The 18,025-nt window shown below is 40.0% G+C and overlaps 1 protein-coding gene across 1 annotated transcript; it reads right to left on the bottom strand.

Annotated features, from left to right (window-relative positions):
* Nucleotides 1–7,269: 7,269 nt before the first annotated feature.
* PTGR3 (prostaglandin reductase 3) lies at nt 7,270–16,743 on the bottom strand. The gene is made up of 2 exons (XM_084620523.1): nt 15,681–16,743; nt 7,270–9,054 (listed from the first exon to the last, which is right to left on the bottom strand). Exons 1-2 carry the CDS (start codon nt 15,986–15,988, stop codon nt 8,130–8,132), a joined length of 1,233 nt encoding a protein of 410 aa, XP_084476649.1. The 5' UTR covers nt 15,989–16,743; the 3' UTR covers nt 7,270–8,129.
* Nucleotides 16,744–18,025: the final 1,282 nt, after the last annotated feature.

An 18,025-nucleotide genomic window follows, 5' to 3' on the forward strand; every position in this document is an offset into this window, starting at 1 on the left:
TCATACCAGCCATTCCTATGGAATTACTGATTTACAGTAGCACTGTACAACGGCACACTGTTTCTGCTCATCACGATAAAAAGCCCACACTGGCTAAACTCCGCTTCTAGTTTATAAAGAATAAGAGGAAAAATAACATACTATAATTTACCTACTTTCTTCTGGCTACTCGTGGCATGCTTAGCACAAGCAGGAAGAGTGCACTATGCTAATGGTATGCAGAGGTTACTGTTAAAATTGTACAATCCCAAAGGGAACATTCATTACAGCTTCAATGAGGGATTACACAAAGGTGTCAAGGGGCAAATAAGCCAAACATGTTTCCGGCATTACCCTTGTTTAACATTACAGGCTTTCCGAACTCTGGAGGCAAACAGATTGGCTGCCAGAATAGTCATTCCAATAATCCCTTGTAGATAGAGGAATACGGTCATACTTTTTTGATTGTTTGTTTATTTTCTGGGTGACAATAAGACATGACAGACAATGCATTTCTGTGGAATTCTCTGGTCTTGGGTGGTCGGAATCACTTGGCTTTCAGCCTTGTGCCTCAAAGTCCACCTGAGGCATACTGTAATCAGCCAGAACTGCACTGTATGGCAAGTCTTACTGCTTACAGAAACTACACAAATTTCCTTTCCTTCCATTTCCTTTGTGAATTAGCCCCTTAAGGGTATATTTTTTCAGACAGCGTGTAAGAGGTCTGTGCACAAATCCCATAACACATAATGAGATTTATGTGCCTGTGTACCTTCTTTCACTCATTCTGAAAATGAGCCCTCTAATGTCGGAAGTGACTTGGCCTGGTGCATTCTTGTCATGACCTCACTATGGTCATAGGTATATAGGATAAATATTTCCCACTCATTTCCTAGAGCTGGTCCATGGGGCAGTATGGTCTCATGACCATTCTTCTCTTTGGGGCTGAACCTGCTGGGAGCTGTGTGCCTTCCGGAGATGCTCAACGCCTTCAGCTCTACCTCCCATAGGAAATGAGGATGGCACCACACCTCTCATAATCAGAAGCAACGTGATGCAAAATGCCTGGTGACAGAAAACTAGAATTTGAAGTGTGCTTGGAATAACCAGATGATAAAACAGTAATTTTAAGGAAAGCTGCACTTTTCCTTACAAGCAAAATTTTTTTCTACAGAACAAATGTCCAGGGACACATTTTGTCCCCTATCCAAGCCCATATCCACCACTGCAGCAGTGGCTAATCTTTGGAACTGTAACCCAAAGGACCTGAGACGAATGCCTTCATGCAGACACCACATAGGGCATTAAGTGGCCCTACAGCAGCCCTTTTGCAAGCCTCAGTAGGGGGCAGAGCCATAACACAGAGTGCTACAAAGATTCTTAGCTGCTCCAGATTGTGGAGCAGCCGTTGGGAGGCTGCCATAAATCAGTGCTGCCCCTGGCTGGAGCCAGAGCAGAGTACAAAGGTAGCTTAAAGCCACTGTTGTCCTGCCTCCACCAGGGCTGCACAGTGCCTCCTGGAGCTACAGTTTCAACCTAAGTACTTAGTTCAATAAAGCCAACTTTTTAATATAATTGCATTGCTGAAAATAAAACCTGCATTTTGTAACTAGCTCCAGATTGCATTTATGTCCATAATAAAGAATGATTTTTTTTTGTCAAAGGAAAGGAGGAAAAAAACAAAAATTAGAAATTTTTTTTGGGGGGGGGAACCAAAAATTAGAAAAACAGCAACCAGAGTGCATCTATGAAACAAACTATTTTGTACGTATTCAGTATTTATGAAATCCTTGTTCTAATCCAGAGAGAAGCAGCCAGCCACAGCTGGTAACTCTGTTTTTTTCCTTAGGCCTGGGCTACACTAAGTTTTTGTGTCAGTAACACACAACTGACAATTAGTGTTTCCTGTCCTAACTGTGTAATAAAGCTCAGCTTGTATTTATAAATGCATCAGGGTGTATGTGTGAGAGAGCAAATAACAAGGTAGTTGAAAAAATTAGCAACTCCTTCTCATCAGTTATGATGCGAACTATCCATCCACATCCAGTGAACGTGAAGTGGTAAGTGAAGGGGTTAAAACACTACACAGGTACAGATCCTGTGGCAATTACAAATGTTACTGAAATAAAAGCCAGAAACAGGAAGCCAAAAAAACAGGTCCCTAAGGCAGGCATCTGTCTTAAATGATATCATTTGTCAAGTTTCCAGCATCGTGTGGTTGTGAACACAAAAAGAAGTTCTGTGTTACACTAAGGACATTACATACTCATTAACTGGAATGTTCCTGAAGTACATAACACAGGATTTTCATTTAATAAAAAGCAGCTACTTGCCACTGCGCTGTATATAAAATAAATTCTAGATACGCTAATCGCCATTCAAAGATTTTCTACCCAGCTTTGGATAGGGTGTTTTTTCCCTCCCTCCCGTCTTTAGACCACATTGTAAGAATTTTAAACAGAATGTGTTATTGCCACAGGTTAAAAACCTTTTTAGAATCTTTGTATATCCTCTGAGATGTGGATTTTTGTGATGATGAAAATTGAAAGCACTAATGCTGTTATAAGAAAAATGACCTATAGGGACATTTATTTATTTATTACACATAGGGTAAAAAAGGTATTAAGGGAGAAAAATATAAGAACAAAATTACTCCTCTTCAGCTGTTCCCCCCCCCAACAATAAACATAATTGTAATTAATTAGTATAATCCCTCTATTTATCCACACACCAGTAGTGCATTAGAGTTAATATACAAGCTCCCCTCTCACTCACTGCCCTGCCAATGACCTTAAGCCTGATGTGGAAGGAAGACCACTCTCCTTAGACTTGAGAAGCAATTTATCCACCATGATTGTTCAGTCCGGGCCCCCTCTCTAAAACCGAGACTGACAACTGTGTTGAATTATGGATGGTACATTTGTAGTGTGTACAATGGTATGCAAAGGAAGGTGCTGAGTCCATCAAACTCATTGCATTTAACATTGTAGGCTGGGTTTGTACAATGATCTGAGAAAAGACAGAGCCCTTGCTGAGTCATGACCCTGCATTTGCAAATATATTTCTGAGATTGTGTCTGAATGAGAAAATAGTCTTCTGTTTATCATAAATAAAAAACAGTTGCATAGTTTTTCCATTTGTAAAAACAGATTACATGAGAATATTTTTTAGTTTGATTTTATTTTACCTGGGATTTTTCCTTTCTCCCACATTTCAGGATTTAGCATATCCCCTCAAAACATAATAAATTTCTATTCTTTAGCTTAAGGGATCCATCAGTTAAAACGTTAGTCTTTCATCTTTATTACCCTCCCATTAAAATGAAAGAAACCGGGACTCACTTCAGTTTAGAAGAAGCAATTTAGTTGGTAATGTCCTTACTACGCACGTCTTTACAAAGAGAGAAAGTGCATTATTGCTTATATTTCACACATCTATCTGCATGAGAAGCAACTAAACCTTTCAGACACATACTATGTTAAATTTAATAATATTCTTTGATTAGATTATTTTATTACAACATTTTTCCATTACTAGTCATTTCCCATACACATTTACATTCATAAAATCTGTGGGTTTTTTGTGTGTGTGTTAACACAAGGCAAAGATTTTCTGTTTTGCCACAGCTGTTAGATCTGAAAGGGACAGATTAATAACTAACCACCACATTGGACTGGGTTTTCTTGTACATTGCAGCAGTAACCCTTTGCTATAATGAGGACACAAAGAGCCTCACATCAGGCTGCTCCTCTTCTTCATAACTCAAAAGCATCACAGTGGCAATAGCCTCCAGTGCTATTTGTCTTTAGTGCAGTTGTGACACTTCGGCATGATCCATAATTTGGCAGCTATTTACCGTGACATTTCCCTTCAGTGCAGCCATAACATTCAGTGAAGCCATTATTTGGTTCCATTTACCATATAAATTGTATTGTTGTGCATGCATGCTAGAAGCTACATTAGGTACCTGAAAATGAGTAAATCTTGTAAAATAGATACTAACGGCCATTCAGCAGTGGAATTTCTTTACTTCTCAGACTGAATGAGGAAAAAAATAACATTTTCAAATACTGTTTCAAACTTTTCCCTGAGCAACTGTAATTATTTGTCTGTATATAACATGGCAGCTATACTTGGCCACATTATTTAAAAAAATAAAAAAACAAAACATAAACCACCAAAAACTATAACCTGCTAGCAATCTAACTTAATTCAAAAAGGCATTAGGAGATTCCAGCATAGCAATTAAGTATGGAGCACCTCTGTGAAATGTGCTGAGGGGTACAGACCTGAATATACAATAGGGGGTGTGTGTGTCAGACCTGTATATATATATACATATATATATATAGAGAGAGAGAGAGAGAGAAGCATATAGCCAGCCCTTCGTTACATTTCTTTGTTGTTTTCCATGGAAGCGTGCATGTGTAGGATGGGAGAACTCTGTCATTAGCCTCAACAAGCAATATTAGGTTCTGTCGTAGCAAATTCATTTAGAAAGGTAAAATTAGGATGTAGCGCCAGCAACTACAGCTTGATCAGTTGCTATTATTAATAATATTATTATTTAAATCCCCACTCTCTACAAATAGTATACTTAGTACTTCCCAGGCCCATGTATTATTATTTTGAATCACTTAAGTCCCCACTGTGCACACAGCTTTTAATACACCTTTTTTGCAAGCATATTAAGTGTATTGTTATTAATCCCTTGCTGTGAATCTACAGTATTTCTTTTCCTTGTACATTCAATGTCCTATACTTATTTAAACCCTCATTGTGTGCATGCCATATATATATAGTCTCTTGTCCATCTAATATTGTAGCATTATGTATACATACCACAGCTTGCTTATCCAAAATGAGCCTTATGCAGACTGTAGCCAGTTCACAACACATACTTTTGAATAAAAAAAGAAAAAAGTTGTCTATGTTCTCACATACCTGAGAATTATCCGCATAATTTGTGTGACTCAAATACCTGCATTTTTCCCACATAAAGCTGCTCTTTACAGTAATCTAAAACTAGTAATAACTTATCTTTAAAAAGCAAAGGGGGGGGGAGATCCCTGACTATCCTGGATTCATTCACAGAAGAACAATCATACATATTTAAGACGTCTCTTTAACATACTCGAGAAGTTTGATTAAAAAATGACAAACCCATTGCTACAGCCAACCTAGACAACAAAAGTCTTTAGAATCAGTAAACAGGGAATTCAGGTTCTACATATAAAGAAGCTGAACTTTGGTAATAATGTTACAAGTGTATTGAAGTGCTGAAGAGTAGCTCAAAAGCCACAATTAGAACAAAAACAAATAATGTCACATTTGAATATAAATATAAGAATGTGCCAAATGTGCCTCTATTCCCTGATCTTATTTGTATTAGTGATGGAGCTTGTGGCAGTTACTACTTTTCTAAATAATCTTTAGGCATATAACAGTTTATGAAATACTGAACGTCATAGATGCACATGGTACACTACTATACATAATAAATCTTAGGCCAAATGCACAACTTGAGTTATCCGATTTCAAAATATTGTTCTTCATGAGGAAGTTCCCTGCACACTACAGACTGTTAACAACTATGGTTCCTTGTCTGGACTTTATCAGTTAGTACAGATCTGAATTGTTTTCTCAGACACTTGTATTGCCCATGGATATGAATATTTTAACACCCCCCCTCCTTTTTTTTTTTTTTTTTTTTTTTTTTTAACACTAGAGAGGACCAGTCACATTGGAGTAAAAATATATCACATTAGGACTCTCTGACTGTGGTCTGATCTTGTGAGGTTTTGAGTGCCTTGCCTTTATCTGGCATCAAAAAGTAAAAGGAGTAGGAGTAAAAACAAACCCATCCCACCATGGTAACTAGTTAGCAGCAAGCCACATGGTTTGAGGAACCCTAGAATGTCCCTGTAGAATAATCTAGGCTTGCTTGATTATAAGAAAAAGCAAAGAGTTTGAAAATGCGATGACTGACACAACTCTACCTTCTCCTGAAAACACCTGAACTGATACCAACATTCAAAAATGGCAGAAAAGGAATGATTCTTTGCTGGATACTAATCTGTTAACCAGTAATAACAGATGTAAACTATCAAATTACAGTGGGAATGCAATATTAAATCATAAATTGAAAAGTGATTTAACTTTTCTATGGGTTCCAGGTTTGTTAGTATAATTGAAGCATTTACCTACCAAATATTACTTTCAAGAAAGCTAAATCTTATGTGCACAACCAGTCCTGATTATTGCCCAAGATGTAAAATTAACCCTGGATTTTTTTTTCTATTTAATATGGGAATGTCCTATGATACAAGGGAACTAGAAGTTTATCATCAGATGCCTGATCCTGTGAGCTGCCAGTGCTCTCAAAGTCCATTAAAATTAAAATACTCTGACTTCAATGGGTACAGCTGGATCAACCCCTAAAAGTGTAACTACATTAATGAACAGTATAAAACAGTAATGAACAGTATAAAAGATTTACTGTTTTGGAAAATGTTACCATGTCTATGTTGTATTCCCATTTTACATCTAGGTAATAGCACCTCCTCAGCCAGGAATAACTTTCAAAACAGAACAAACATTTTAACTGAACCCACTGTGTAAACCATGGATTCTTAAACTTCATTGCACCGTGACCCCCTTCTGACAACAAAAGTTACTACATGGCCCCAAGGCAGGGGACTGAAACCTGAGTCTGCCCGAGCACTGCTGCTCTGGGGGTGGGGGTGGGGGCAAAGCCCGAGCTTCACCACCCTGGGTAGGGGGGCCCTAAGCCAAAGCCCAAGGACTTCATCCCTGGGCAGGGGGCCTGTACCCTGAGCCCCACTGCCCAGGGCTGAGGCCAAAGGCTGAGCCCTAGACGGTGAGACTCGGGCTTTGGCCCTGGGTAGTGGAGCACCGGTTTCGGCTTTGGCCCCAGGTCCTAGCCAGTCTAACGCCAGCCCTGTCGACCCCATTAAAATGGGGTTGTGACCAACTTTGGGGTCTGACCCACAGTTTGAGAACCGCTGGTGTAAACTATTCCCTAGTTATGTTTTTATTTATACATATGTGTATTGGGCACAGAGAATTTATACAAATGACCTTGCTCTTTGCCATAAGGCCTACACAGTAGCAATACTAAATAATAACTACTAACTTTGCTATGAGAAGCTGTACCAAATATTCATCACTGTTTTAAGGACATTATAATATACTGCACCTCTATGGAAGAGCTAAGCTACAAGAAGTGTATCAATATGAAAAAATACCACACACACAGAGATAGCTTTCTGCACTTTATTAAATTGTTAGTACAAGTAAAGGACCTCAATACATGTAAACACAATTCAGAACTAAAGCCCAATTAGCTCATTTAGTAGTTTAATGGGGAGAATAAAGGGTAAACAATAAAGATAATAAACACCAGGGCAAAGGTATAAGATGACTATTCCAAAAGGTAACCAAAGACTTGAATGAAAATGGCAGGGTTATGTATAGTTGCAAACTCTGAAATTTTTTTTTTAAATTGTGAGTATGTGTGTTCCCTCCTTCCCTCTTCTCCCCACCCCACTTCATTTTTCTGCCATGTTAGAACTAATGGATAGATTTTCCATATAGAACTGGTCATGAAATCTGATTACCATGCACAATGTATCATTACTGAGTTTGCAACCCAAAAAAGTAAAAAGATAATTTTTAACTTTGGTTTCCCAGAAATGTCAAGCGTTAACAAAGCATCAACAAAATGTTTTGTTTTGCTGTACATGAAAGATATTTTTAAAATCACAGGATCTAAATTGCAGAAATGTAATGTTTCCAAAAAGGATTTAAAAGCTTATCAAAAAAACTGATGGATCAGCCTCTGAATCATCATTTATTCTAACTGCCCAGAATAATGTTCATATCTAGTATTAGCCTGAGCACCACTGTCTGTAAAAGTTACAGAATCGAACACAAGCATGTTAAGTCCTTGCTACAGGCACTGGCTAAATTTAAGCTTTTTTTTTTTTAAATCAAAACTTTTTATTAACAACTTAATATAGTTTTAATATACTATCCTTTACCAATTTTTTTTTAAAATGGTTTCTAGTAATTCTGAGGCATAAAGTGCCTATTTTCTCTCTCTTTTGATTTATATCATTGTTCTGTTTTTACAGCTTACTGTTGACAGAGTTAGGTAATTCAACTACAATTTTTCCAATGTTTTTTCCCATGTACATATAATCTACAGCACGGAATACAGACTCCAAGCCAGTGAACTTGCCCTCTGGAGACATGTCTCCGAGGTCCACCTCACAAACCAGTTCTCTACTTTTATACATTGTGAGTAAGTGCTCCATAGCCATTTTATATTCAGAAAGGTAATGGTTCAGGAAGAAACCCCGGATGCTGGCAGATTTCTTCAGCAGTTTTGCTGGCAACATTTCTGCTTTAACAGGCTGAAGGCCAGTAGGATTTTGATAGCCAGAGATAAACCCAATAACTATCAGGCGCCCTTTGGTAGCCAAGGAGTTGACAGCCAAGTCAAACATCTTTCCACCAACAGATTCATACACTACATCCATACCTTCTGGATAGTCCCTTTTAAGAACAGCAGCAACATTTTCAGTTTTGTAGTTGATGGGATGGTCACAGCCAATGGATTTCAGAAAGCCAGCCTTTTCATCACTGGAACAAGTTCCAATTACATGGCACTTTGCCTTCTTTGAAAGCTGCACAGCAAACTGGCCTGTTCCTCCTGATGCTGCGGTCACTAAAACCTTCTTGCCTTCAGACAATTCTCCAAGCTCCTTCAGACTGATGTACGCCGTTGCGCCACTTACCATTAGAGTAAGAAACTCAGGTTTCACAGAAGGTAGAAGAACTGCTTGTTTGGCAGGCACAACTGTATATTCAGCAAAAGAACCAGGTGTCATATAGGCCACAGCTTGGCCTACTGTGTATCTGGCACTAGCACTGAGGCCTAAAGCTACCACATCACCAATACCTTCAAAACCTGCATCAAACGGGGGTTTAACTGAAGTGTCATACCGGCCAGCTGAGTAGTTTATGTCAGATGCATTAATGCCGATAAATCTAGAAGAAAACAAAAATTTGTTAACATGCTTTCTTTGTCAAGTACTTTGCCATGTGAAAAAGCATCCACTTACATTTACTGGGTAAGATATAACAAGGCATATTCAAATATACCAGTAACTGGAAAAAATGTTCACCTCATACTATTAAAAAAAATGTCCGTATACATAGCATAGCAGTGATCTTAATCAGACTTTTGTACCTTAAGTTTCTAATATTGTAGAAATTTTAAATACTTTTTAAAAAATAAGACATTTCTGCATGGCCATTTTAACCACAATAAGCAAACCAAAAATAATTGTGTATGAGACTGGAAAATTAAAATTAATTGACCACTCTACAAAAGATATAAAAACAACTCTGTGGAATAAAATATGTGTAAAGTGCTAAATATGTTGATTCTGGCAACAAATTTACATTTCTGATTATAATAATATGTTAATGACTAACGATAATATTAAGTATAAATGTCATCTACAAGGTCATTGATCATAACATGTTACTGAAGGCTAGTTTTCTTTTTAATTATGATGTGATTATAGGAAATTTGCTAATTTCAACATTATTAAAATATTTTGATTTATACCAATTACTTGCAACACATCAAAACACCATTGTACAGAAGGACTGAAATTGTAACAGAGTATTGAATGTTTAGAAGTCCTATTGACCTCTAACAGGTGAAAAAGAATGCCAATGTTTTCAAAAAACACACATGTACACTAAACTTGATTAGCAGTAAAAGAGATAATCATGGTATCACAATCTACTTTAATTGTACAGGCGATATTTTACTAACAAGATTTTTCCATGTCAATGTAGTTCATAACTAAAATACCTTGCTACACAAAGGGAAAGTGGATGGGGAGCATCTGTTAACTAGAAAATGTGAAGAAGCTTGCACATGCAACAGAAGAATCCCAGATTTTTACTACATGTGGAAGCAATAACCTAAAGATTATAGAATTTGGTGTCATATGAAAAACTGTAGAAGTATGCGAACAGTGCAATTTTAATGGTCAGTTAGCAATATTTTCAAATTTTGTGTATGTGAGATTTTAAAGTGCTTACACACACAGTACACAAAGAAATGAGAAACTGAAAAATGCTTTATTTTGATTTTTTTTCAGTTCCTTATACTATGGAGAATCTCAGAGTTTCACTAATATAAAGTGTGTATCATACACACACATACAGCAAGACAGTCTTATTAATATAAATATATATAATATACACACAGGTGGAGAAAGAAGAATGTGACTTTTGTTGCTTTCCTTAATTCTGCATTAAATCCTCTGTTCAACTGTAACAAAGAATGTTTATGTCCTATTTATAGATACAAAAAAATCTACCATTCTCTTTTAATTTACATAATTCCAATGTCCCATTCTTTAAAAAACAAACAAACAACCACAAGCAGCTTCCACAGCAAAACATGTCTCCTCAGGACATTTGAAAAAAAGTACCAGAAAGCCAAGGCGCAATTGGTGCTACAACTCTGCATTAGATTAGAAAACCCAACTTTTAGCAGTGGGGTTTAAAAACAGAGAGATGGTTATCTCCCTCCTTTCCCTCCCTTATCCCTACAACGAGAACCTTCAACCCATGGATTTACCACCTCTCCTCCACTTCCAGCCAATTTACCCCTGAATTAGCCTCCTACAGACAGAACCTCCTTCCTGGTGCAGAGATCCTATTCATGCGCCTTTGATTTTTGCACTATGTGAAACAGGCATTCCCTGTATGCAGTGCATCCTAAAGAAGGGAGGAATTAAAAAAAAACCACAACTTTTCTCCCCCACTCTTTGCAATCCCATTTTCTTTTCACCTAAGAAGCATCGTTCTTAAAATGGAAAGAGAGGGATAGAGCAAGACAGGTAAATAACCGTCTAAAGCTGGAAACTTTGTGTGTGTGTGGGGGGGGGGTAAGGGAGGGGGGGAGGAAGGCGGAATGGAAGTACTGCAGTTAGCCAGATGTCTGGTAAGCAAGTGTCCTTAACATGCTGCTATTTACCAGGAGAAAATTCAAATCATTCCCCATCTTTTCCCCTTCACCCGGCTCCACCAGCAGCTGAAACGTGTGTGCGTGAGAGAGAAGAGGGCGATGCAATGGCAGATCTCGGGGAAAGACACAGTGCAGAAGAAGTTGGTGCTTGCCTGGCACCTCCCCACCTTTTATGGTAACCGTAATAGGGGGAAAGTGCCAGTGTTGACACCAATAGGAGTGTGATGCCTCAGCGGGGCTTCAAGGCTCGGCCAGGGACTACGAGTGGGGGCATCTCTCTGAGGACATTCCATCCTAGCACTCCCTCCCTCTGGCCCCTATTCTCCACCCCGGCACCTCCACCTCCTTCTCCAGCACTTGGCCACTTGCAGCTATCCCTCCCATGCAAGGCTGGATGTGCAGATGCGGATGCCTTTCCATCTCAGCTGGAACTGGGGTCTGCGTCTCTTCGGTGGCTGTATTGCTAGGGGATTTTGAGATACGCACAGGTCAACCTGTGGAGAAACCATTTGAAAGACTGTTCTCTTGTTCGCGATCCCTGCATTTTCCATTTAAAACGGGGCTAGGCGCCTCAGCAAAAAAATAGATTATTAGGAGGAAATAAAGAAATGCGAACTACTATATAATGTGTACGTGGCTTGCTGGTAATATTTGTTCTTACCATTCCATTTCTCCCCCCCCCCCACCACCCCCCAGTCTTCCGAGCTGCCTCTGCTGTGTGAAATGATTCTCTCGGGACTAGGGCAATCATTATTATTAATCAATATAGTCTCCAAGCTTGCTAAAGTACTCCCCACCCCACGCTTTTTTCTCAACCCACCAATATTTGTATAACTCCCATTTGTGTTCGCATCTAGTTTTTTGTTGTTTTTTTTAAACGTAGTCTCCCTAAATTTCTCATATGCAAAAAATGATCAAACCACAAATGTCGGGATTCAAACGTACTGTCTAAATCCTTTCAAGGTACTATGAGGGAGATGGTTTGCTGTGCTGTGCCCCGGACGTTTTCAGACCCTTTCATTTTAAACGCAGAAATAAATTCAAGATCAACTTCCAAACTTGTGTCTGAGAGAGCGAGACGAGGTGGGTGTAGGGGGGGAGTAAAGAAGTGCACTCTGGGTTTGCAGTATGCCCTCAGAATTCTTTTCAAGTGATCTGCCTGTTTTAATTCCCAAATTTAAAATGCCTTTGTTATTTGACTATGGACGGTCTGGTGAGGGCACCGTCTTCCGCTATTTTCAAAATCTGAAGCGCTGAGACACCGAACCAGACTAGGGCTGGCTTTTCCCAAAATAATTACACACTCCGAGTCACCCGCTTTTTTTACACTGAAGCGTGCTGAACCCCTTACTATTGTTTATTATAAAACCAGGACGAGCCCGAGGAGGGGTGAAAATGCTGCTTCTCGCACCACAACAAAACGTAAGAGACAAATTCAGCACAAAAGCCTTCAACACAGAGACAAAACAAAGTAATCCAAACTAGGAGCGCAGAAGAAAAACAAATTCTCAACCCAAACACTCAGCAGAAATAATCCCCCACCCCTCCCACTGTGATCCGCCAAACCATGAATCAAAAACTCCCCCCCCCCTTCCATTTCAATAAACTTTTTTCCCCCATTGACTTCCACCTCAGCAGAAAATCGTTAAAAATATTTTGGAAACGAAATAACCTGTCACTCCTTTACAAAAAGCTCGAAAACATGGCATAATTTAGGGGAAACCTGGGCTTTTGTCTTTGGGTCGTTCTTCTGCAATAAAACAGAGGCACCTTTCTCCCTCTTGAAAATAGAGCGAATGCACATAAGAAGCGTAAATGGTTATGTTAAGGATTCTATTCCCCTTCTCCCTCCCTCCTTCACTCGAAAGAGAAAGTTTATTGTTTTAAATCGATTTCTAGTTTAAAAGCATTGCTCTGAGAGTAAAGGCTATGATGGATTTTTTCTGCTAAGAACTAAGGGAATCATCTTGGGTTATTTTTCCACCGAAGGAAAAAGGGGTGGAAAAGTCCCACTTAATAGAAGAGCATCTTTGAAAACCAATAAATACAAGGACCCCAAAGCAGTTTTCCACAGTATTCCCCTAAATCCAAAAGCAGATTTTACTGCGGTGAATGAGGATTGTTTTGCATAAAAAGCTCGAAGCAATTAATACTGTTCATGGGCGTGACTGGGACTAAAATGAACAAATCCGCAACTGCACCCTTCAAACTCAAACCATGTATTGTTTTGTTTTTAAGATCCTGTAGGCTTCTACCTATTGTAAAATGTGTTTTTAAGAATAAATAAAGCCAGGGACACATTTTGTCCTTTCGGGATGGGAAACAGCTTCCCCAGGCTAGTACAAAAGGGGAAAGGGAGGCTTGTTTCCTGCTGCAGCTCTCAGGAGGCACAAGCAGAGAATATATATATAGGGATGTGATGTGAGATTCCTCAGCAAATAATAATAAAGAGAAAACTCCACACAGCCCCAAACAATACAAAATGTTTCAACTCCAAACCTCAATTTATTATTTTTCCCCACTCCCACCCCTTTTTATAAACTGATATGTGTTAAAATACAGTAACTGCCTGGCTGAGTCTCTAGACCAGCTCCTGCTCTCACTCTGGTGCGAGCCCTCCACTGTGAGGTGTGCACGTCCCTCTGGCTCCCAGGGAGCCCACTCAGGACCAAGGAAGGGGGGGGGGAGGAAGGAAGCGTTACACTGAACAAAATTAATTACATGAATAAATTTAAAATTTCATAGGAAAACAGGAGTGTGTGGGGGGGATTGGGGGAATTAGAGAACAACGACGTAACAACCTTATCATATCCAGCTAGGCAGAACTAAGACTTGCTACATTTTTCTGTAGCTGTTTGTAGTGTGAGGCAGTCGGGTCCCTTCCAAGAAAAGGAATTTAGCTACAGCCTGATGCCTGTTTCATGCCATTATTGTTTCAGGGCCATTCCTTATTAGATACAGCAAGTCAGGGCTTTAGACCTCTCTGGCTCTCTCCAACTCTCTCTCACAAAAATCCTATAGGTTGATGGCAGCAGCGGATTAAAGTTTTGTATGGAGCTTTTTCAGTCGCAGGAGAAGTCCATGCCTCTCTCTTCCGTGTGCAGGTATTGCAGATTACATACATTATGAATCCCCCCTCCCACACACAACAGAGATTAGATACAGATAAGGTACACACACATTTCTATTAAACTTCCAGTTTTGATCTCACATCTGTTAGTGTATTTCCACATGCACTGTCTTTAAACAACCAGTTCTACGTATGGAGAGGTTTTTGTTAGACAAGTCTTTTAAAAACAGGTTTCCCCCATTTCCCCTCTTGACAGCAACAGTTACATAATCTTCCTTGGGGTTTCCAGAGTTCCAGCTTCTACCAAGGAAAGTTAGACCTTTAAAGCTCCACTTTGTCTTAAGGAATGATACCATCTAGGCGGGAACTAATAAAAATAAAGAAGCCATTTGGGGAAAAGGTACATTTTGTCCTCACAGTCTTCATTTTATTGGGAGCTGACCAAGAAGCTTGAAGGGACAGTACTAACTAGCACACAATTTACTGCTTATTATGTTAAGCAAAATGTCACATCTTTACTCCCTGGGTGACCCTGTTGGCCATTAAAAATAGCCAACAATTTAGAAATCCTACTTCCCATAGGAGACTCACAGTGGTAATAAACTTTCTAAAAGGCTAGAGAGGCTTATGCGGTTTGTTAAAAGCTTATGGCACATCGAGAAGCTTCTCCTTTCCTGGTTTTAATGTTTGCACTTCAGGGGGAAGAAGAGAATGGAAGTAAGTGGTGGCCAGACGGCTGAAGGGTGACAGGGAAAGGAGAGTCGCACTGACAGACTGAGGTCCTCTGCCAGTTCCTGTTGATTCAGACTCACTAAAGGTTAGTGACGTGGAGGACTACCGGTGGGAGGAACCCCTACAGACACACAGGGAAACATACTCGCGGTTGTACACATACATAACACATAAAACAATCATTGGTGGATGCTCTATCTACACTTACACACTCAGACCATGACTATAAATACCACAGTCACAGACTGCTATAAATTAACGTCACACCGACTTTTACATGGCTAAGACAGACACACACGCTGGTGGCTGTATGTAAATGTAACACACACGAACCTGGGAGGGACTTAGAAATCATGTTCTGGTTTTTCAGTCCCTCCTGAACACTTAGCCGCACGTGCAGCTTTCTGTTTAAGATCAAGCTGCCCTCTCCCACCCTTGAAAATGGCTACTAAAAACAGGGATTTGTGAGGCTGTGCGCTCTTCCTCCGGGGTAGGAGAGTAAATACTGCTTCATCAGCTGCATTCGTAAGGAAGGAGAAACCCAAACAAAAGATGTAAAAATCCCCACCCAACCCAATGCGAGGGGAGGAAATGAATGTGGTCTCAGACATTCAAAACAAACAACAACAACCCAACAACAAAATCAAATTACCAGGCGCCAGATGGCAGCTGGTACAACCTGATAGGATGACAGAGCAAGAGAAGGCCACAGGAGGTGAGAAGTCAGAGGGAGTTTGAGCAGGAAAAGGGCTCAGACCCCACGGCTAGGAAGGCAGGTGAAGAGAGGAGTTGGGGGCTGGAGAGGGGAAGGGAACTCACCTGTTTCGGACAAGAAGATCTCCATCTCCCGGGAGTGGTACAGGCGCGTCCTGCCGCAGGGTAACAGCCTCTCGGAAGTTTGAGCTCAGCTTAGTCACCACCAGCTTCTTCATGGAGCTGGGGATAGACGAGCCCTGGAAATCCAGAAAGTGACGGGAGTAGGACATGTCCAGGATGGGCCGGGGCCGAGCACCACCAAAGCAGGACCCGAAGGGACCCTCCAGAGGGCACAGCTGCTGCCGCCGTCTCCTCCAGAACCGAGATCCCCAGCACCTCAGCAAAGCGCTGCTTTTTGTATTAAAACTCATTCCCAGCCTTGGACCTCTTTCCCACCCACCCTCATCACCCTCGGGGGGTGTCCAGCTAAGAGGATTCTTCGGACAGCTTGCAAAACCCACCACCACCAAACTCACAAGAGGAGACACTCTGACTCTCTGCACATAGCTATTTGTGTATGTAAATAACGTCTAATGTAGCAAGCTGCAGCCTGTCTGCGTCCTCCCAACCCAGCCCCTCCACAACACGGAAACACCAGAGAAGCAGCAGCACCAGCAAGATGATCCCCTAGAGCTGATCTTCATTTACCGTCACTAACATGAAACAGGAACAAAGTTCACCCTCCTAACACAGTCCCGCCTGCAAAGCTGCTGCAACAGCAAAAAAATGTGGGTGCGTGTGTTTGTGTGTGATCTGCAACAACACAGAAACACATGCATGCATGCCTCTGTATAATATAACCAAATCTGATCACCGCAGCCAGGGATTTCTTACTTTCGGTAAAATACAGATTTGCAAGATTTTCCGTTCAATTTTTGTTTTGTTTTTTAGTTTGCATGCTGCGTTTTAGCAAGGGATTTAAAATATGTAAATATAAAAACGTGCCGCATTCCCACCCCCACGCCCCTAGTTTATAAAAGACGGATATGATCCCTTTAAAAACGTTGAAAGAAAACACGAATAAATTATCAGATCAATAAGGTTAGAATAGTAAAGAGAAGTTGCAGCTAATCTTCTAATGTTGTTATTAAGAGCAGCTGGGGAGCTCCAGGCTGCCGATACAGGCACCGCCCCTTCCGTGCGAAACATTCACTTCCTCGCAAGGTGGTACAAATCAACCCAGAGCCGCTAGCAACCGCCAGTGGATACAGCACTTAGATTTGGGGGAGAATAAAAGCACTACGATTTATGAAAGGATTTAAAGCATCTTAAGGATTTTTGTGTGTGTTCTGTCTATAAAGAAAAAAATACTGCTGACGTCCTTCTAGTCGGGAGACACACACACGTGAAATGCACTTTATAGCCTCACGGATTTTATAGCTCTCTATAACCCGTGTACAGTTAAAAGAAACAGTGGATCCTTCTCCCACCCCCTTTTAGCTATGGCATTAAAAATGTTGCCATATATTTATTGTGGCCTAAAATATTTTTTCTACTCCCCCATATCTTTAGGAGAGGATTTTTAAATCAACTTCTGCAATGCAGAATTACTTTTGGGAGAGTATTTATAGGAAATCAACTGGGAGGTTAAAGGACTCAAGTAAATGTTTTGATAGAACTGCCAGTCTGTACTTGGTGATGGTGGAAGTTAATTTAATAGATCTGTTGCAATGGTGTAGGAAGAATTCATGTATAACTCACATGGAATTAACTCCATCATTCCAATATGCACAACTCATTTCTTAATTGCATGGTATTAATCATTAAAATCATAATAAAATCACCTTTTTGCCTTAAAGGAAGCAAAGTTATAGCTTCAAGTGTTCTCCTTTAGGAATCAGTGTGTATTTTAATTTTCTTGCCTTAAAAAAGGGGGGGGGGGAGAAACACCTTCTGTTCTTGCAGTTAGCAATATACGAATCCCTAGACATAAACTATGCAAAATCTGTTAGCAGTATTTCATATATTGCAGTTCTTGCTTTGCAATGTGTTGGTGTTTTAAATTAAGGGGGACCTGTAATCTCACACAAATCATCCTAAATTCAAGGAGGGGGAATAATGTTTTTGTGTGCCAAGGCTAGGTAGCATCTCTTGCTTTCTAAGTTTGCCAGGACTAGACATTTGCTTAAGTTAAATCAGCACATGCGTCTTGTATAGTACTTTAGCAAGTGGATTATAATAACAAAACCCCTCAATGTGTGCCTCACATGAGAAATATTTTATGCTATGCTGTATTAAGACTTTTTTTTGTCATATTGTTTAGCTCTGGAAAAAATGAAAACAAAGCAATTAAAAAGATTGACAGGTATGGGTTTGTGTGAGACCTATTTGTAATTGTCAGGGTGACGTTGGCAAGAGGAGGAGGAGTAAAAACTGAAGCAGGAAAAGCAAGCTCGATGTGTCTGTCT

Source organism: Lepidochelys olivacea (assembly GCF_965140295.1).
Source record: "Lepidochelys olivacea isolate rLepOli2 genome assembly, chromosome: 2".
NCBI lineage: Eukaryota > Metazoa > Chordata > Testudines > Cheloniidae > Lepidochelys > Lepidochelys olivacea.